Source organism: Podarcis filfolensis (genome assembly GCF_964270895.1).
Source record: "Podarcis filfolensis genome assembly, chromosome: 12".
Lineage (NCBI taxonomy): Eukaryota > Metazoa > Chordata > Lepidosauria > Squamata > Lacertidae > Podarcis > Podarcis filfolensis.
In genome coordinates, this window is record NC_139614.1 from 15,525,354 (window position 1) to 15,547,077 (window position 21,724).

Genomic DNA, 21,724 nt, shown 5'->3' on the forward strand with positions numbered 1-21,724 from the left:
TTCTAGCTGCTCATTGCAAAATTGTCATTTTCTGCCAATGACAATGCAGATCCACAGCGAACTATTTTGAGTTTTGTAACGTAATGGGTTGGGTATTAAACAGTGAGCACCTTGTGCTTTTGAACATGTATGCTACCACCCATAAAGAGGTGCCATGTATATTTTATTGCGCTTGTTTTATAATGTTAGTTTTAGCTGCTTTGTTGCATTTCCCCCCTCTCCCTTTATCTAAACCATAGTTTTTAATTCTGCTAACTGATATGAGGCATGATCCTGCCAGTGTGATGTTGTGCACACATCTCCCTGTGTGTGTGTGGGAGGGAGGTCGGTTTCTGGGTTCACCAGCCAGCCAGGATGTGTTTGTGGGACAGAATTCCGTATGTAGAAGCAATGTGGAAGGGGGAGATTTGGTTGAGCAGACAAGCAGAGCCTAAGATTTTAAGGAGGCCAGTACAAACTTGCAGGTTCTTATCAAACCAAGCATATGTAAGGTTTGATACATACATGTGGATTCTTCCCTGTGAACCACCCTGAGACCTCTGGGTATAGGGCAGTATATCAATTCTATTATTACTATGATGATGATGATGATGATGATGATTATTATTATTAATTCTCCTTCTTATTTCATTTCTTTTAAAGGATTTCGACCCTTTCTTGCCTACTTGAGCCCCTTTACAGTCTGTTGCTCTGTACTACTTTGCAAGAGAGCCAGTGTGGTGTAGTGGTTAAGAGCAGTGGACTCGTAATCTGGGAAACCGGGTTCGCGTCTCCGCTCCTCCACATGCATCTGCTGGGTGATCTTGGGCTAGTCATACTTCTCTGAAGTCTCTCAGCCCCACTCACCTCACAGAGTGTTTGTTGTGGGGGAGGAAGGGAAAGGAGAATGTTAGCCACTTTGAGACTCCTTCGGGTAGTGATAAAGCGGGATATCAAATCCAAACTCTTCTCTTCTTCTTAATATATGACTCCCTTCTTTCCTTCCTTCCTTCAGGTTGCACCCATCATTAAAGAGAGATTGATGAAGAAAGGCAGCATGATGTTGGGCTACCAGCCGCATCGTGGCAAAGTCAACTTCTTCCGCCAGGTCATTATCAGCCCCCAGGTGAGCCGAGAGGACATGGACTTCCTGCTCGACGAGATTGACTCACTAGGCAAAGACTTGTAGTTGATGCTTCACAGTGCTAGGCTTTCCTTAGTTGTGCAGAGTTTACGGCTTTGTCGCCCAACCTGTGGCCTTCCAAAATGTTGCTGGACTACAACTCCCATAATCCATGACAATCGGCCATGCTGACCGGGGCTGGTGAGAGATGGGGTCTGACAATATCTGGAAGGCCAAAGGTTAGCCACCCCCCTACCCAGTTTTCTGGGAGTAAGCCTCCTTGAACTCTAGGGGACTGACCTTTGAGTAGACATGTCTAGGGTTGTACTGTAAGAATGTTTGCGACATGAATGGTATTAGACCATGTAATCCATAGATAAATGCCCAGCTGGCTGAAGCCACTGCCAGGAGTGCCTGGAGAAGTGGTGGTCAATTCTTTGTAGCCTTGCTTATAATAAAGAGTCGGTGCTTTTCAAAACTAGACATTTTGTGTCTAACATTGATATGTCATTGGCTGATAACTGAATGCTAAAAATGGGCCCCCATTAACTGCTAACATACATTGTTATAAATTAGTTAAAGTGAATGGAGTTAAGCCATCGCTGTAGTAGGGCCAGGTTTAGATCAGTGGGTATTAAGAAAAAAAAGTACCTTTATATGCATTGTGAAGATTAGATGTTCAGGATTGGTGGGCTCTACTTATGCAAGAGTTTTTTCTTCTTCTTATGAACTAGGAAATTAAGTGTTGTGCACTAATTACCATCCACCATTTTTTTCCTGGAAGCAACCAAAATGTTACATACAAATTACTGGGTTGGGGCAAGACTAAGTTAATTTTACTTAGGTACCATTAAAATGGAGGGGGAAGTGGGTGATGATTTCAATGAGATCTAAGTTCATCAAGTGTGATTTAGTCTGAATCCATCCTATTGTAATTTACACGTCATTCTTTTCTCTTTTTATCTTGGGTCAGAGGGATTGTACGCAGTTTCTAAGACAGTTTGTATTAAATTTCTACTGCTAAAACATCAGCAAGGTATTTCTTAAGCATTTTAGAGGCCTATTGAAGTTAAATAAATTCCACATGTGTACGTGTGTGTATATATCTCCTAGAGTTGTATTTTTTTATGCTGTGTGGCTATTTAAGGTAAGGATTACTGTATTGATTCATCCACTGGTGTGTGTCTAAAGATGTAAAAACTATCAAATTTCACTTGAGCAGAGTATAAATGGAGGGATTACACTAAAAAAAAATATATAGGTGTGTAATAAGTTGAAATTTGTCCATAATATTTAGAGACATAGTTTTACAGTAAATACTTTCGTGAAGCTGAAAAGACCCATACTAGGTTTAATCCATTCTATTTAATTTGTTTATTTGTGTGTTTTAACCAATTGCTTTGTAATTCATGGTCTTGTTCTTCCATTATTGCTGTATGTAGAAGTTTTGCTATAGTTGCAGGCATGGTGTAATGATTAATTTATTAGAGATCTGTATTTTACCTGCTTCTGTGAGATCTATGTGATGATACGTATAGTGCATAACAAATTGCCTAGAAGTGCTTTTTGTAGCAGCACATTATGTGCAAAATATGTGTGTTCTTAGTTGAATCTTTGAATAAAAAGGCATTGATAACTCTTAGAAACCAATCCAGACTATTTCTTCTTTTTTTTTTAAAAAAAAATGGAGCTTGAATACTTGTTAAAGAGGGACCTCACATATTTCTCAGCTTCCCAGAACTAGTTTTAGGGGGAAGTTTCCTTCTGATGGACCCCTTCTTACCATTTAAATATTAAATCAATTTATATATACTGCCCTGGGGTGCTGGTGGTGAGCCTGCTGTTCTCACTTACCTACTCAGAAGCTATTTTGTTGTCTTGTTTTGTAGTCCCCACTCAGACAGGAAGCTCAATGAGTTGTTGCGATGATAAAACGGGGAGATGGAAGACCATGTTTTCCACCTTGAGCTCTTTGCAAGAAAGGTGGGGTAGAAATATACCAACAAATTGAGTCAGACCCTTTGTCAGCAGGCTTTCCGTCACTCACTGCAGGGGAGAGAGTGCGTTCTTCACCCCTTGGTTGTACCTCCATTTAAATGTCCGGAACAGTCCTTTGGGTATAGAGCATCCATTCCTGTCCCTAAGTTCAGATCTCACGTGCTTCCAAGGAATTGCTATGCCTGCTTTTGCTGCCCTTTCTGTGGCCAGACTTTAACCCACCAACATGTAGTCCTATGAGCAAGGAAATGATGTGTAGGTAAAAAAGGTAAAAGGTAAAGGACCCCTGGACGGTTATGTCCAGTCAAAGGCGACTATGGGGTTGCAGCACTCATGGAAACGCCGTTTACCTTCCCACTGCAGTGGTACCTATTTATCTACTTGCACTGGTGTGCTTTCGAACTGCTAGGTTGGCTGGAGCTGGGACCGAGCAACGGGAGCTCACCCCGTCGCGGGGATTCGAACCGCCGACCTTCTGAGCAGCAAGCCCAAGAGGCTCAGTGGTTTAGACCACAGCACCACCCGTAGAGGATTCTGTCATGAGCAGGAGTTAAAAAAAACCATTAGAATGACCGAGAAACCAAACTGCTTTGGTCTTTCACTGGCAGCTTGGATAATAAGCTTATGCTACATTCAATTTTTATTTCTGAATCAGCACACAATGTGTCGTTGCAACTGCTCCAGCTGGCCAAATTCTTTCCCCTTCTTACTTATCGCTGTGGATCTGAAATAATCTTATTCCTTAATTTTGTCAGCAAATCCAGGCAGGTTTTCAAGTATCCACTCTATTTATTTACACCTGCAGGTTGGCCACTATCCTATGCAAAAATGTTATTACTACATGCTGAAACATTGTAATTGTACAAATAATGTAATTGCACACAAATTCACTATGTCATGATTAAACACGCTAATTGCAGGTTGGATGAACTTGAAGCTGTTCTGGTTGGCAAATGCATTGTGTAACGTGGGGAAAATATTTTTTTTTTAAAAAAAATTAAATTAAACCAAGACGTACAAAATTAGATCCTTTTGCTTCAAATGTTAAATTACCCGCTGCACTAATTTTGTTACTTGAAAATAATTAAGCAGGACTACTATTAAGATGAAATGGAAAAATACAGCAATTTTGCTCAGCAGCAAGAAAATTAAAACCAGTCTCGGCAACTGATTTCCGTGGAGGAAGTCACTTAAAATCTGTGGCCTTGTTGGACTCCAACTCCCATCAAATTCAGCCACCGTGGCCACAGGATAGGGTGGATGGGAAGGCGAGTCCAACATCATCTGGGAGGCCACAGGTTCCCCAGCAACGCTGCAAAGCACAGTGGATGAATCATCTCTCTTAACATTGCATATCCACACCGAGGGCTAGCAACTTCAATAAAATGTAAGCCCCACCCTGCATAATTGACCACATGACGCAGTGCACGCCCACCATTTGAATGGCAATGCCCATCAACTTTGGGGCCCGGCCCCCTCAAATATTTTACTGGGGGGGCCAAAGACCCCTCAGCCCCTACTAGTTGGCTCCTATGTTCACACCTCTAAAGTCTCAGTGTAGCATCTTGTGTGGAAGAAAAAGTTAAGGGGATTCCGAATTTAATAAACAATGGCAGTGCTCATTATAATAAGGAAATGTTAGTACAGTGGGACCTCTGGTTACAGACGCTTCAGGTTACAGACTCCGCTAACCCTGAAATAGTACCTCGGGTTAAGAACTTTACCTCAGCATGAGAACAGAAATCGCACGGCGGCAGCGGGAGGCCACATTAGCTAAAGTGGCACCTCAGGTTAAGAACAGTTTCAGGTTAAGAGCGGACCTCCAGAACGAATTAAGTTCTTAACCCGAGGTACCACCGTAGCTGCTTTTTTATCCCATTTCTGTAATAGCCAGCACCTCAGAAACATAGTTGCGTCCTCAGTTAGTTTGCTTTCATCACTTAACATAAGAGAGATTTGGCTGATCAATGTAGCTGAGTGCAGGTAAAGAGATGACCATGCAACGATAATTCAGAAGTAATACAGTGTCCATTATAAGGCAATTACAATCGATGCTCCCAGCCCCTCTGACCAGTCTCAATCAAAGCTTTCATTGCTTAATCTCACTGAACCATTTTGCAGTAAATACAAGAGCTGGTGTGAGTGGATATAGCACCCAATTTTCTTGATTTTCTCAGCAACAACACTGCTCAGGCTGAGAGGTGAAGACTATACCCAGTTCCCTGAAGCTCTTTTTCCTGCGCTGTGCCAATATCTGCCCCCTCCCCTCAGTTCTCAAAAAGCTTTTATCACCCTTCATTTCTTCCCCCTGCGTCTTGCAAGTGCATTGGGATTTCTTTAAACCTTTGGTGAGTGCAGAACCTGCACAGGGTCACAGGAGCAATATTGATTTGCTAAGTTTATGCAAGACCAAATTAACAGTGGGTGACAGGACAACGGGAAAGACATTTAATAAGTTGTATCCTCTGCGTTTTGTTCTCGCTGTAAATGAGCGATACGGAGGAGGAATTAAGAGATGGAAAAACTCAGCAAATGGAAAGTTAATAGCCTCTAGCTTCCATTCAACAAAGCACTTGTAGAAGGGACAGATCAGCAGGGATGACCCAAGACATTTTGGTACCTGAGGCCAACCACTAAATGGCATTGCCAGGCAAGAAGGGGTAAGTGACTATCTTAATAATAATGATGATGATGATGATGATGATAATTTATTATTTATACCCCGCCCATCTGGCTGGGTCCCCCCAGCCACTCTGGGCGGCTTCCAACAAAACACTAAAGTACAATAACCTATTATTAAAAGCTTCCCTAAACAGGGCTGCCTTTAGATGTCTTCTAAAAGTTTGGTAGTTATTTTTCTCTTTGACATCTGGTGGGAGGGCATTCCACAGGGCGGGCGCCACTACCGAGAAGGCCCTCTGCCTGGTTCCCTGTAACTTGGCTTCTCGCAGCGAGGGAACCACCAGAAGACCCCCAGAGCTGGACCTCAGTGTCCGGGCAGAACGATGCGGGTGGAGACGCATCAGGAACAAGGGTAGGAGAAGACCAGCACCTATTTCACAAAGAGGCCAATGTAGAGGAGGAATACTGAATCTGTGGCTCCTGCCGCCTGAGGCAGTCACCTTGCCTTGCCTCATGGATGGGCAGGCCCTACAAATTGGCATAAGCTAGTTCTCTAGAGGCGATGCTTCCTTAAGTGGAATAACCTTGCTCTGCTCACCTGACGTTCTAAGCAAGAGGTGTCAAGCGCTCCTTCGGTAACTGAGAGTTGCATTTGGTGCCTATAGCGGCATCTAGACCAAAGTCTTGCTGCGGTTAACGTGCACCTATGGGAAATGAACATAGCTTAGAATGCTTAATTCTGCTGCCAATTCAAAAATAACAAAAAAGATAAATAAACACTGTCAATTTAAATGGAAGTACATGCAGCTTAAAGAATGCATGCAATTTCTTCTCCATTACTTCCGGCTGTCAATTAACATAGTCATTGAAACAGAAGTCATACGAGAAACATGGGGCGGGAGATGGAATTACTAATGTATGCAGATTTGTTCAGCATTGCCTTTAATGCGCTCCTGCAAAATAATTACTAGTGAAGTTTGCGGCTCTGCAGGCCACACTATGATTGCTGCAGGAGCTGCTGTGATTATAAAATCCATTCCCATAATTAACACAATAATTAGTTTACTGAGAATCATGTTTAGAAAAGAAACGGAACCCGCTCTATTTATTTATTATTTTATTAAAACACATAACTCTGTCTCGTCAGAGCCAGCTTTCAAAAGGAACCAATACACCAATAGGAAACTAGTCATCAGAAAGCTGTCAAACTAACCCCTAAATCATAAAAAAGCAATAAAAGAAACCACGAACAGCTACCAGCAAACAGCAATTCTTCAAAAGCCGCCCAACATAAAAGTGGAGGAGTGGAAAGCAGGGAGATAAACACTAGGTGGCGCCAGAGCTAACAAATGCTAGTTTGCCCCCATTCTCCTCCCTGCTGAGTTTTGCGATGACTACACCAAGACTGAGGGGCGGGTTTTTAAGTAGAAAAGGGGCAGATTGGGACTAGCTGAGGGCAAACTGAGGTTGGCAGGGCAGTGCCCTATTTGGCAAATACACCAGCCTTGCCCCTTGCAATTTCATTGTACACAGGTTGTACATTGAAAAAAGGTATTATTATTATTATTATTGAACACAAGTAGGCTTCTCGTCACTAAAGATCATGCCACCTTCACTGGTTGCTAAGCAACACCTCCCTTCCTCCTCCTCCTCTTGGCTAGCTGCCTGACCGATAACAGAGTTGACCCTTAAGTTACAAACTGAATGATTCTTGCTGTTGAACTTCCAATATAAAGTATGTTTTGCACACACAAATCTCAGGTGCAGTGCATTTCCAGTCAAAAGGATCAGGCAGTATGAAAGACCTCTGTCCAAGATATCTGGAGAGCCACTGCCAGTCTTGAGTATAACTACATGGGCAAACAGTTTGACCTGTTGGGAGGTAGCTTTTTAATGGCGATAATGAGTTAGGAGGAAAGTTTTCCATCACATTAAAACTAGTTTGCCATTTCCCACAACTTTATGCTAGTGAGCCTTGCTTTATGCTATCAGGGGGGGAAAGATTCTTAAACTGCAGTTGTGATTGACATGCTAATTAAAGGCTGCCAGCAAAAAATAGGTATGGAATACATCTATAGGATGACAACGGCATGCAACCGAGCTGATTGCAAAATGTGTTGGAGATACTATTGCTCTACCTTCTTTTCAAGGCCAAAAGAGCTTGCAGGTTTATTCCCCAAGCCTCGTCTTAACATGCCTTCATTCGTTGTGACAACACTTGTTTACCTTGTGATGTCAAAAGAGTCTGACAGTAATCCATCGTAATGAGCCTAACACCCGACATGCGCCTTTGAAAATCATTGTGCATTTTTCATGTTAGCCTATATATATATCCACACACATCTTATAGGGAGGATTACTGTCTGATGACTGAGCAGCGAAAAGAATAAGCAAATCCGAACATGATCTGAATATATATTTGGTACAGCCTACGATAGGTGTGTCTTGCATATCTTACTAGTTTAAAGGGGCTCTCCCAAGAGATGCTTTGGCCATCGGCAACCTTCACAGTTCGCCACAGATGTCCCTCTGGGGGTTATTTGGGGGCTGGAATGAAATCTCCCTTCTTTCCCCCCTGTATGGAAAACCAGCAGTAATGTTAAAATGTATGAATGGATTTCATGTGGCTGGGCTTTTTTTTAAAAAAAAAAAATAAATTAAATTAAGACTCCTCCACCCCCCCTCTTTCTATATATGAAGATCCTTATGACCAATCAGCTTTTACACCTTTCTAAATCCATTTCTACAGGTTGCAGTAGAGCCTTTCACCAACTCTTACTTTTTTATATTTTTTAAGATGCATGTTTACCGCCAAGTTCATGCCTTCATACCAATACTAATACTAATACTAATAATAATAATTTATTCTTTATACCCCGCCCATCTGGCTGACCTTCCCCAGCCACTCTGGGCAGCTTCCAATCGAGTGTTAAAAACAATACAGCATTAAATATTAAAAACTTCCCTAAACAGGGCTGCCTTCAGATGTCTCTTAAAGAGAAGATAGCTGCTTATTTCCTTCACATCTGAAGGGAGGGTGTTCCACAGGGCGGGCGCCACTACCGAGAAGGCCCTCTGTCTGGTTCCCTGTACCTCACTTCTCGCAGTGAGGGAACCGCCAGAAGGCCCTCAGTGCTGGACCTTGGAGCTGAATTATGGGGGTGGAGATGCTCCTTCAGGTATACAGGACCGAGGCTGTTTAGGGCTTTAAAGGTCAACACCAACACTTTGAATTGTGCTCGGAAACGTACTGGGAGCCAATGCAAATCTCCCAGGACCGGTGTTATGAGAGTTACCAACACTCTCATTCGTTGTTTCTGCCACAAGGCATAAACCAAGCAAGAATGAAAGCATTCAAACATAAGCAGCAGAACACAAATAGGGAGACAGGAAATCCCTTTATCCTATCCCAAGCCACTGGTCCATTTAACTCAGAAGGATTTCAGGCTTACCTAGACATGCCTGGGATTTAACCTGCATGCAAACAGATGCTCTACCACTGAGCTACAGCCATCCAATGAGATCTTAACGAAACAAGCAGAGAGAGACTATTTTAAATGCCCTCTGTGTGGAACAGGGATCCCTTTGGAATCCATGAAAAATTGAACCAAATAAAGCCGTATCAGTTTCCCTCCGATGCTGAAACCAACACACCGATGCACGAATGGATCCAACTTTTCACTGCTCCCAGTTCACTGGAGCCAGTGTGGTGTGGTGGTTAAGAGCGGTAGACTCGTAATCTGGTGAACCGGGTTCGCGTCTCCGCTCTTCCACATGAAGCTGCTGGGTGACCTTGGGCCAGTCACACTTCTTCTTCTCTTCTTCTTCTTCTTCTTCCCACTTGTACCCATTCATTCCTGTCTTTCATGCCATTCAATGGCAGCAGAGGTCTTTTCAGTGGCTGCCTCAACTTTATCTTCCTGCCACTCCAAGTTTCAGCATTTCTTTTGGGCTTAGGGCAGGTTCACCAATGCCCGTATTGCAGCCCTAGAGAAAACCTCTGCTGCCATAGCAAGCAGCACCAAAACACTTAAAGCAAGACTACACAAGCACTGCGACAACACAAATGTAATGAGGCAAATGTGGTTTATGGAGAACAGCAAAACAGATGTGCTTTTTTTTTTTTAAGAGATCCTAGCAGAGTAACAAAACCGCTTTTCTTTCACTTCCCAAGTGTGGAACTGATTTAACATCTCCTTGGTAGCTCCTGCAAGCACAGCAGTGTGGTCTACCACTCCTTTACATTACACTCAAGTCCTTCAACATCTGTACTGTACTATGATCCAATCCTAAATAACTTGGGCACAACAGAACTCAGGAGCACAACTTCATTACAACCGAGGAGGAGTCTGAAAGCATTTTCACAGTCGACTCCCTCCCAAAAACCCTAGGAGTTGCAGTTTTACAACAACACTACGAAATCGTGACTGGTGAGCTTTCCACAAAAACATTTTCCTCAAACCCTTCTTAGCTCGTAGTTTTGACAAGCCGTCAAGAGTCGAAACACAGTTTAAGACACAAAAAGAAAAGAAATAGTACCCATGTGCTCTGTGCACTTGTAAATATGTGTTTTTTTTCCATCTTTCAATCAAGAATATATCTAAAATTGAAACCAGTTAATATTTTCTCTCTCTCTGATATTCCTAAAATGGGATGCTGTAATACACACTTTCATCAATTAGGCAGCCCCATTAGTTAGATTTACCTAATTGTGTTATCTATATAATCCAGAAGAACAAAACAGTATATAATGCAATTCTCTCTGTGTGTAGTGTTATTAACTTCTTTCATTCAGCTTTCATACAAACCATCTCCTGGCTGAGTTTGCCCTTGAAATCTTTTCTGCACACACACACACACACACACACCGAAAAAGTACCATACCTAAAATGAGAACACGCCAGGAGCAAGCGTAGTCATCAGGGTAGTCATCAAAAGTTATTGACCTTACACGACCTTCCCTATACAGGGGACCCAGCGAATTGTTTGAAACCAGACTCCGAAGCAGACTCTCTGACACCACCGTTTCCAAATGAAAGGACTGAGGGGCTTGTATGTGTAAATTATTCATCCCGATAATGACCCCATGCATAATGTATACCTAGAATTCCCATTTTGCAGATGGAGGGATCAGTACCTGACACACAATTACTGCCCCGAGACCACATAGTGCACTTTTTTATTATTAAAAAAAGCTGTGCGAGTTATTTAGAACTTCAGCATTCCTTGTCGATGTTTAACCCAGGTAGGTAGCCGTGTTGGTCTGACACAGTCGAAACATATAACAAACTTTTAAAAAATTGTCCAGTAGCACCTTGTTGTTGTTGTTTAGTCATGTCCGACTCTTCGTGATGCCATGGACCAGAGCACGCCAGGCACTTCTGTCTTCCACTGCCTCCCACAGTTTGGTCAAACTCATGCTGGTAGCTTCGAGAACAGTGTCCAACCATCTCATCCTCTGTTGTCCCCTTCTCCTTGCGCCCTCCATCTTTCCCAACATCAGGGTCTTTTCCAGGGAGTCTTCTCTTCTCTCATGAGGTGGCCAAATTATTGGAGCCTCAGCTTCACGATCTGTCCTTCCAGTGAGCACTCAGGGCTGATTTCCTTCAGAATGGAGAGGTTTGATCTTCTTGCCGTCCATGGGACTCTCAAGAGTCTCCTCCAGCACCATACTTCAAAAGCATCAATTATTTGGCGATCAGCCTTCTTTATGGTCCAGCTCTCACTTCCATACATCACTACTGGGAAAACCATAGCTTTAACTATACGGACCTTTGTTGGCAAGGTGATGTCTCTGCTTTTTAAGATGCTGTCTAGGTTTGTCATCACTTTTCTCCCAAGAAGCAGGAGTTCGTGACTGCTGTCACCATCTGCAGTGATCAATGGGTATGGTAAACCTGTTTATCATACTAATTGCAGTCGTTACCTAATAACTATTTGCAGTCATTAACAGTCGTCAACAGGTTTACCATACCCATTGAGTCAATCACCCATCTCCTACTACCCTTTAGAGAAAAACCCCACCCCACCCTCCCACTATATAGAAGGGTCTGGTGACTTCTGTTTCAGTGTATCTGAAGAAGTGTGCATGCACACAAAAGCTTATACTGAGAACAAACTTAGTTGGTCTCTAAGGTGCTACTGGACAATTTTTTTATATGTTTTGATGTTTAACCAGCCAGTCCTCTTAATCACAGAGGCTGTTATGTGCAGAGCATGGGTATGAAATGAACAGAAAACAGAAAAAGGATACTAGTCTCTTCATATGGACTGCTGGAGAGAAATCTGATGACCAAGTCCACCTGATGATATCTCCCCCTCTGAAAAGAAGAGGTTGTGGGGTTTTTGACAGATAAGGGCCTTTTAAAATAAAACCATAACCTCATTTAATCTAAAACATTTTATTTATACAAAAATACGGTAAGTGCTCGAGACGCTCGAATAAACAAGGTTATATATGTTCACATTCCTATTTTCATACAGTGAAAGCGTTCCGTGGAAGAAGGGGGGGGGGAATCCCTTTACATGTAAATAGTACAAAAGAAAGTTAAAAGAGTTGCCAGGAGCTACTGGGCGCTCTCTTAAGTGTTTGCCGCTGCGTGACAAATATCAGGCACAACGCACACAGCGGAGACCCAGGGGCAAGTCTACGCTGCCAATTTAAACCAGTACTGAATGAGTTTGAGCCTTGTCTCAGCAAGTGACGTTCTGGGACAAACTTGCTCTGAACCTGGGTACTAGCCTGCGGCCATGAGGACTAGTCGGCTGTTCATAGCCTTTTATCTCACGTGTTTGTCTAACCTTCTTCTGAAACCATCTCAAAGTAAGCTTCCACAATTTTCAGTTCAGGAACTCTGGGAACTTACTCCAAGCCAGAGTTGTGGTTATGGAGGAAGGCCTGAAAGTTATGCCAGTTCTGAAACTAGTGGTTTAGATCTGCAATGCAGATGGCACCCTAACTTTCTGGTTTGTGGGGCAAAGCTCCTCCTTTTCCTTTCCTAGCGTAGCAGTTTTTCAGTGGGAAACCCCACTAGAGGTCACTTCACTCCAGATCTGCTTAGGAACATGATCCCAGTATAAACCCGTCTTTCCAGTAGCTCCACAGTTCAGTACATAGCCTGTTGCTATTAAACCTCGACTCCGTTTTAATTATTGAGCTCCTGCCCCACTTAATGCTTAAATATTTCTTTAAAAATTAATATAAAAGCAGATGCAAAAAGCTTTTAAAAATAAATATTTCCCCCCATAAATTTATAATTCCTATGTGAATATACTTCTCTTTGCCCCCCTCCCCAATTTCCCTATTATTGGATACACAATAGAGAGAAAAAAGAAATGTATCTGTGACCTGTATGATAAAAGCATTGCACTTGTAATACACCTTTTGTTTCTGGGGCAAATTCCTGTTAGAAAACAACATCGAGGCACAGAAGGTGCCTGAAGCCGACTGCGAAACCACGACGAGCCACACAATTTGAGCAGCTCCGACGATCTCGTATGAAAATACTGACGGTCAAAATTCCGTCATTTAAAAATTCCTGGTGAGGCCAGCTCCAAAGCTAAATATTTTGGAAGACTAAAAGAATGTAAGTCATGCCTGTGGGGATCAGTATAGGAATGTGCTCTTATTTGCCAGAGTTCTGGATGACTGCAGGCAGGGGTTGCTCACAATGGCGAGTTAAGGAGGACCGAAAGCGCTGCATGTCTCCAGAGCGGGGCAAATCTTTTTCCACGGCATCACAGACACCCAGACACTCGGGGAAAGGAGTCCACGTCCTGTGCCTCCTTTTGCGCCGGGCACGAAATCAAATGTGAACTTAAGGGCTCAAGAAACGAGACATGATGTTACCGATCCCAGAAAAGGGAGGGGAGAAGTCTACTTTGTGTCAGAAAGCACGGCAAATGCAAAACATCTGTTTCGATTATAATTGGGCCCTGCCTGATTTCAGAGAGCGAAGCTGGGGAGGGGTCGGGGAACCTGCCCTCTCCCCAAAGCAGGCTGCTAACGGGAACAGCAAAGTTCAAAGAAAGGGAAGGGCAGAGGACTTAATGGTCTTTTGCGCAGGCATGAAAGTTGAGTGGGTGGGGACAATTTTCCAAATTCAAGGAGAAGGGTGGGGGAAGAGGAGGAGAAGAATCAGACCAGTAAGATCCACTGAATCAACGCATCATAAACATACAAGAACCAGCTGAACAACCATTGCATAGTTACATGTTAAAAGAGGCACTAATATGGTCCAAATCCTCCCTCCCCCCCAACTGCAGAAATATCGTTTTTAAGGCTCCAGTGGGATGAATAAGGCACTTTTTCTGCCAGCATAACAGCAGGCGTCATGCATACAATTCCTGGTAGGATTTTCCTATCTATACCTAAGTTTCCTGGAAGACTCTTTGCAGAGATTTGCTGAGTGTGTGTGTGTGTGTTTATATACATACCTCTCTCTCTATCTACATACATAAAGTTGCTCTTTGATAGTTATCTACAGGCATCGATAAAGTGCAAACATTCTTGGCATTTTGTACAGTCTCGTGTTCTCAGGAAGCAACGGCGTCGTTCCTCCTATGACACGGCAAAGGACGCCGCTTTGCCCTCTCTGGAGCTGCGGGATGGAGGGAGAGGCAGGAACCTCAGTGACACAGGAAGTGCATCCGAGACTAATCGCCTCTTCCTGTTCCACTCTTGTGCACATGGAACGCAAGAGCAGCCCCTCTCTCTTTCTCTCTCTCTTTGGTTTCGTGGAAGTTTTGTCTTGTAGCAGGCTGTTACTTGGCACTGTTCACAGAGCTCTCTTCGGGGATCTTTTCTTCCGAACTGCTTCTTCCGGAGAGCGTGTCCTGGTACTCGAAATCATTGAACCGCTCAGCTACGCACTGCGCAGTGAGACGCGCCTCAGGGTCGTGGTCCCAGCACTCGACAAGCGTCTCGCAAACCTTCTGGATGCCCTGAAATGCGCAGCAAAAACAGTGAACACATTTTAAAACACCTGCACGTCAAAGCACTCAGCTAACGTAAGGCAACCAACTCGCAAGAGGTGAACATTTATGCAGAATCTCCTCACGCAGTATTGGTGCTACTGCGCTGAAAGAAGGCTTAGTGATGCTTAAGAAATTATGGTGCACTAAACTTACACCATATGTGAGACAATTATTCCGGAACGAGAATCCAACTGTTGGGGCCCTATCCTCTAATCAAAGGGTTAATCCCAGCCTCGTTAAGACTGGATGTACTGCTGGCCTTAATGACACGAGCACTTGTATAGTTGTTTGCCTCTGGCTCAGACATATTAATTCATTAATAGGAACGGGAATGCTATCTGGCCTTTTATTTCGACGGAAGGGAAGATGTAGCAAAAACCAAGAAAGAGAATGGTTCTTGCCTTGGTGATGTGATAAGCAACATTAGAACCAGGTTAGAATGAAATCTACTATCCTCTTTTCATGTGGTTTCTTTAAAAAAGAAGAAGAAAAAGCTTCACAATGTTCTGCATTAATTGCATACTTTAATGGTTGATGTTGACCAATGTCAAAAGCACAACCAATATTGAAAATATTAATTTTCTTGGTAATTTTCATATTAACGACATTCAAGCTAAGTTAAATATTAAAAGGATTAACTTGAAATCAGTAGCGCAGCAAATTTCATTCAGGAGGAGCAGGAGGAACCCTCTGTAAAATCCATTTCGGAATTTCGTTTTATGAATAATGGGTGCGTACACAAAAATGCAACTGCGGAGGAAGAACATGGACATGGAAGAGCTACTACAGCACACGCAAAAAAGTCCTGTGGGGTTTGAAATTTTGCAAAAAGTACCAAGAATCTTAAGGGACAATAAGCAAATACCAAAGATCAATTCACAGTGTGTGATTTTGACATACCCAGTCACTAAACTGACTGGATACCCCTGGTGGTCCCAGGTTGCCTAAATATGCCCTGCGTTCTAATGTAGTTAAGTCTTACCTTGACAGTAAATCTCAATGAGAAACTGCAAAGCAGGAGGAGAGGATATCACCAGGAGATACAGAGCTGTTGCCGACAATCCTGTCACCCGTCAGTAGGATCGGAGCCACCAAATACAAGCCAATATGCCAGGCAAGAAGGACTCAGTCTCTTACCTGATGGTTGAGCCATGAGCTAGGAATCTCTGGCCGTCCCCTGTCCCTCAATACGTTATCCTTCATGCTTTCCACACAAGGATGCTCCCGTACTTTAGAACCAAACGGCGGCTCGTAGTCTTTCACCTCTGTCAAGAGAAGGAAAGGAAACAGACGACATTTAGGCTTGAAGGCCAAGATTCTGGTGGAGCCAAGTTTTGTTCTTCACATAAGTGGAATCTGCCGACGTCTTATACTTTGTCGTTTGCCCAGCACCACACAAACACAGGATTGTAGCTCTCTATTTCCTCTAGTCCTATTTCCTTCACTTCCAAGATCTGCCTAGCTGCCTTTTAGTAAGGTAAAGGTAAAGGGACCCCTGACTGTTAAGTCCAGTCACAGACGACTCTGGGGTTGCGACGCTCATCTTGCTTTACTGGCCAAGGGAGCCAGTGTACAGCTTCCGGGTCATGTGGCCAGCCTGATTAAGCCGCTTTTGCCGAACCAGAGCAGCGCATGGAAACACCGTTTACCTTCCCGCCGGAGTGGTACCTATTTATCTACTTGCACTTTGACGTGCCTTCGAACTGCTAGGTTGGCAGGAGCAGGGACCGAGCAACGGGAGCTCACCCCATTGTGGGGATTCGAACCGCCGACCTTCTGATCGGCAAGTCCTAGGCTCTGTGGTTTAGATCACAGCGCCACCCACATCCCTTTTAATAATATCTACCTAAAAGAGATCTATATGGACAATGATGGACCTGGGCAGCTTCACCTCCAGTTCAAAACTGAGTTTGACTAGCCAAAGGTTCTGTCGATCAATATTTGAGCAAGGCATATCCAGGCCAGATAAGCAGCCAGGGATCAAGTCTTGTTTCTGTTTGCTGGAGGATGAAAATTGACTGTGGCAATGAGAAACAACAAATAAAACTAAAATCTGAAAACGAAACAAGCCAAGGCAAAACTCACAGGATCCTGACAAGACTTAAGTCCCAACTATCTCCATGTGCATGTATAACTAAGGCCCAGCCCAAAACGGGAGGTCTTGAGGTACTTCAGGTAAATGCTAAAGCTGGATATTTTTTTGAGATTTTGCTAAGAAGCAGGGGTCCCACAGCTGTGGAACAGATTGAGGACAAAGAGAGGGGTTGGGGTGGCGGCTGCACGTGCACAGGCCTGTCTTAATTTTGTTATTCAGGGTGTTGTGTACTTCAAGTGGAAAGGTGCTATCATCAGATCTACTGTTATTTAAAAACTATGTTAACCACTCAAACATTCAGCTGAAGAGGAGCAATTACAGTTGATTTCCATATAATGTAGGAATTGTTGTGCTTTTTTTGTAATGTATGTAGAATTTACTCACAAGCTGAATGACTCTCTTGCACTGGATCGAAGAGACTGGTCTTCTCTGCTGCTTCCCCCACCCCCACCCCAAGTTAGCACTGGGGGAAGCTGGGAAAGCAATACTACTAATAATGCAAGTTTAAGAAATGTAGCTAAGCTGTAACGACAACCAAGTCTGCAACCCTGAAGTAATAACATGTACAGTACTGGCAAAGTCCTACTAGCCCTGCATTCAAAGTAACTAACATTACTGTGCTGGTTTAACTGGTGGCTAACACTTCTTACTCCCATTTCAAGTACCTTCTTGTGTTACAGAACTGTGGGTTTTGTTTTTAAATCAACTTATTACAGGTTGAGCTAAATGTTAAATGGTGGGAAACAACTGTATTCCGATATACCGCTGCAAATTTTGTCAACACAAAACTCCTGCAATTTCCTGAGCTGGCAATGTTGCAAATGGATGTTTTAAGGAGACGCTAACATGGAAATGAGCGTAAACTTCAGGTAGATTCCACTAGATTTCCAAAAGTGGCTTTTGCGTCACACAATAACATGGACATGAACAGGTAAGGAGACATGAAGAAGATGGAATAAAGTGCTGCCTGCCTCCACAACTGAGCCACAGCCCTTCCTTAGCTACAGCTACAGCAAATATGACAAAACATACCTACAGCACATCAGTAGCATTAAGCACGACTAATGTAGCACATGAAAACACCCCACAAAACGTGGCCACACTGATATCCTGGTTAGATTAGAAACCTATTTTGGGTCTGCTTTGTTTTCTAAATCCTTTCCGGTCGACCAATAAACTGAAGTAAAATACTTAGGAGCCTCAAGAACATCTTATAGGACGCTTATGAAAGCCTATGAGATGGCTATGAAAGCTGCTAAGAAATCTTACTTTGCAGCTTCCATTGCATCCGCTAGCTCTCGCCCGGCACAACTTTTTAGAATAATTAGGTCAATAATGTCCTTAGGAGGACAACCAAATTTAAGCACAAATTCGACCCACAGCTGTGAGGCATTCGCGAGCTTTTTTGCGGAGAAAGTCCTGTTGCTCCGCTGTGACCTCCCTGCCAATTTAGATACAGTGACTGAACTGGAGGCCCCTCGACTGACTTCAGGTCCAGTGTTGGACCATTTCGATTGGATACTCCCTACTGATGTGGATAGATTCCTCCAAGCTGGTAGACCCACCACCTGCCTCCTTGATCCGTGCCCGTCTTGGCTGATTAGGGAGTGTCCAGATGTTGCGCGGACCGCCCTGGTTGAAATTATCAATTTGTCCCTTGACACGGGGACATTCCCAGGGGAACTGAAGGAAGCAGTGGTGTGTCCACTCTTAAAGAAAACTTCATTAGATCCCTTAGACCTATCCAATTACTGCCCAGTTTCAAATCTTCCATACCTGGGTAAGGTAATAGAGAGCGGTTGCTGAACAGCTTGGTAGGTTTCTGGAGGAAACATCGGCATTAGATCCATTTCAGTCCGGTTTCCGTCCTGGTTTTGGGACCGAGACAGCTCTGGTTGCCCTAACAGATGATCTCCGTAGACAACTGGATCGAGGCGAGTCAGGACTGCTGATCCTTTTAGATTTGTCAGCAGCCTTTGACATGGTCAATCATGATCTTCTGGACCACCGCCTCGCAGACGTGGGGATACAGGGCATAGCCCGTAACTGGCTGTGCTCTTTTATCTCTGGTCGGGGACAGAGGGTGGCACTAGGGAGGGAAATGTCGTCGCGCCACTCCTTGGTGTGTGGAGTGCCGCAGGGCGCAATTCTCTCCCCGATGCTTTTTAACATCTTTATGCGCCCCCTTGCCCAGATTATCCGGAGCTTTGGGCTGGGCTGTCACCAATATGCTGATGACACTCAGCTCTATCTGCTGATGGATGGCCACACCGACTCGGCCCCGAACACACTGACCAGATGCTTGGAAGCTGTGGCTGGATGGTTTCGTGGGAGCCGATTGAAACTAAATCCTTCGAAGACCGAGGTCCTATGGCTAGGTCGGGATGGCATGGGGATGAGGGACCAACTCCCTTCTCTTGCGGGGGCCCGATTAGTGCCATTGCCTTCCGTTAAGAGTTTGGGTGTAATCCTTGACGCCTCCCTTTCCATGGAGGCGCAAGTTACAGCAACAGCCAAGGTGACATTTTTCCACCTTCGCCGCATCAAGCAGTTGGTCCCTTACCTTTCCCGCCCCGACCTGGCCACAGTGATCCATGCAACAGTCATCTCCAGGCTTGACTACTGTAATTTGCTCTACGCGGGGCTGCCCTTGAAGCTGTCCCAGAAACTCCAGCGGGTACAGAACGCTGCAGCAAGGCTCCTCACGGGGTCTCTGCCATGGGAGCATATTCACCCAGTGCTTTTCAAGCTGCACTGGCTCCCAGTGGAGTACAGGGTCAGATTTAAGGTGCTGCTTTTGACCTTTAAAGCCCTTCACGGCCTAGGACCCTCGTACCTACGGGACCGCCTCTCCCGGTATGCCCCACGGAGAGCCTCAAGGTCCATAAATAACAACACTCTAGTGGTCCCAGGCCCTAAGGAAGTTAGATTAGCCTCAACCAGAGGCAGGGCCTTTTCAACTCTGGCTCCGGCCTGGTGGAACGCCCTGCCTCATGAGACCAGGGCCCTGCAGGATCTGATTTCTTTCCGCAGGGCCTGTAAGACAGAGTTGTTCCGCCTGGCCTTTGGCTTGGAGCCAATTTGATTCCCTCCCTCCCTCTCTTTCTTTTTTCTTTTCCTTCTCCTCCTGCGATGAGGCTACATTTTAATATTTTAATGTTCCATTATTTTAATGTTGTATTTTATTTTTGTTTTTAAGTTGTAATCATTCATCTTGTTTTTATTATTGCTTGTAAGCCGCTCTGAGCCCGGCCTTGGCTGGGGAGGGCGGGGTATAAATAAAAAATTATTATTATTATTATTATTATTATTATTATTATTATTAGGGGCCCTCAGACAAAGCGACTGTCCCACTGTGGCTTCTGTCAGAACTGGCACCTGTGATTTCTGTACCTTTGCACGAGAAAGTATAGATTGGGTTATATTCCAATGGACACCATACAATCACCGAACACACAATTTGCTGCTGAGCACTGATAGCCTACATATATATCAGGCAGGCTGGGCGAGATAATTCTCCACTATCTATTTTTGACATGAAAGGATGTGGGACAGAACTGAAGCACAGACAAAAAACAGACACAAACCGTATTTCCTGGAGCCAGCCTAAGGAAGCAAGTGTGACTCGAAGCACAATAAAGGGCATTTTTAAAAGTGCCAAGCTTACTTCTGACAAAAGGGAGGAAGCTAATAACTTTGTTAAAACAACAACAACCACCCCTTGCATATGGTTGTTACTTCTGTGTAACGCCTATTCAGAAGTCAACAAGGGATATCTAACCGGGGGCAGAATTGCAGTTGATGCGCTTAATTTTCTTTTAGTGGAAGACAGTTCGTTTTAAAAGCATCACGTTTTAGAAATATAATTGGAATTGTGGGAATACAGTGGTCATGCTTCCTCTCCAGTCTTCTCCATAATTTTAATTAAGTGTTGAAACTAAAATTTACATATATTGGCTTTTTCTTCTTTTGTCATTTCCGCAAAGGTTTGCTGTGTGTATTCCTGATTAAAAGCACACGAATCTCAAGTTATGGTAGACAATACAGGCAGGTAGCTCCCTCTTCTCCACAGAAATCTGACCCAATGCTTCATACAGGCAATAACAAACTGACCACAGATTTATGCTCCAACACCAGAAGCTTTTAAAATGAAGTGCAGAACTAGTGCTTTTCAAAAATATTGAGCCTCAGAACTCCAGAGCTCTTTCCCGCAATCAGCTGTGTACCATTTTTTCTGTACATTTACGCTTTAACCAAAAGCAGTGTTTCAGTCAAGCCAGCAAATCTTTCAGGCAGTGCACAATTACTTAGAGCAGCTCAAGGAACAGAGGCCATTTTGAAAGGTATTTTCCAGATTATTCCCTGGTAACCTTGCTGATTCTGACTGATGTCATATGCTGGCAACAAAGGACTTGAAAATAAGCAGCTCTTAGAGGGCCTGTCAGATCACTTAACTCTCCCCGTGCTTTTCTTTCTCACAGTATCCATGTCGGCTGCAAGGGCAAAATGCTTGGATGGAAATTATATTTCTCACAAAGCGTAACATCTGGTACACAGCTGTTGTGCTGACTGAAATGCCAAGCTAAAAGGGTAGTGGAGCAGTTCGAACTTTCCCCAAAGCAGAGTTGCTGAGTTTCTAAATATGACTTCTAAATTATATGCCGGCAAAACATCAAGCAAACTATACCCGTTTCCCACACTTCAGCTCCTCAGCAAGTAACAGAGCGGCCTTCTTCTTAGGCTGCTTCTTCACCTTCAGCGACACTGCTATTTATAGTGTCAGCATACAGATTAAACGCCATGTGTGTTTTCTGTTTAAAGTCAACACTAGCTATGAAGGGCTGGGATACTCCAAAAACTGCATTCGGCAAAATCTTCACTTCGCCTCCCAGGCTTTGCAAAGAAAAGAAATGTACCTGCACCGTTTCACA

The 21,724-nt window shown here is 43.9% G+C and overlaps 2 protein-coding genes across 7 annotated transcripts in view; one reads left to right on the forward strand and one right to left on the reverse strand.

Moving 5' to 3' along the window:
• Positions 1–2,752, forward strand: part of GADL1 (glutamate decarboxylase like 1) — a gene marked incomplete at its 5' end in the record, with an annotated part of 94,068 nt that extends 91,316 nt beyond the window's left edge. For all 6 annotated transcript variants that reach the window (XM_083578077.1, XM_083578079.1, XM_083578078.1 and 3 more), the window contains one exon: positions 995–2,752. In XM_083578077.1, the coding sequence (XP_083434203.1) occupies positions 995–1,168 (174 nt within the window). In that variant the 3' untranslated portion in view covers positions 1,169–2,752. The remainder of the gene's footprint in view (positions 1–994) is intronic.
• A 9,355-nt stretch (positions 2,753–12,107) lies between these two features.
• Positions 12,108–21,724, reverse strand: part of TGFBR2 (transforming growth factor beta receptor 2) — a 69,540-nt gene continuing 59,923 nt past the window's right edge. The window contains exons 6-7 of the mRNA XM_083578067.1: positions 15,836–15,963; positions 12,108–14,665 (exon numbers count right to left, since the gene is read on the reverse strand). Coding sequence (XP_083434193.1) covers positions 14,486–14,665; positions 15,836–15,963 — 308 coding nt within the window. The 3' untranslated portion in view covers positions 12,108–14,485. The remainder of the gene's footprint in view (positions 14,666–15,835; positions 15,964–21,724) is intronic.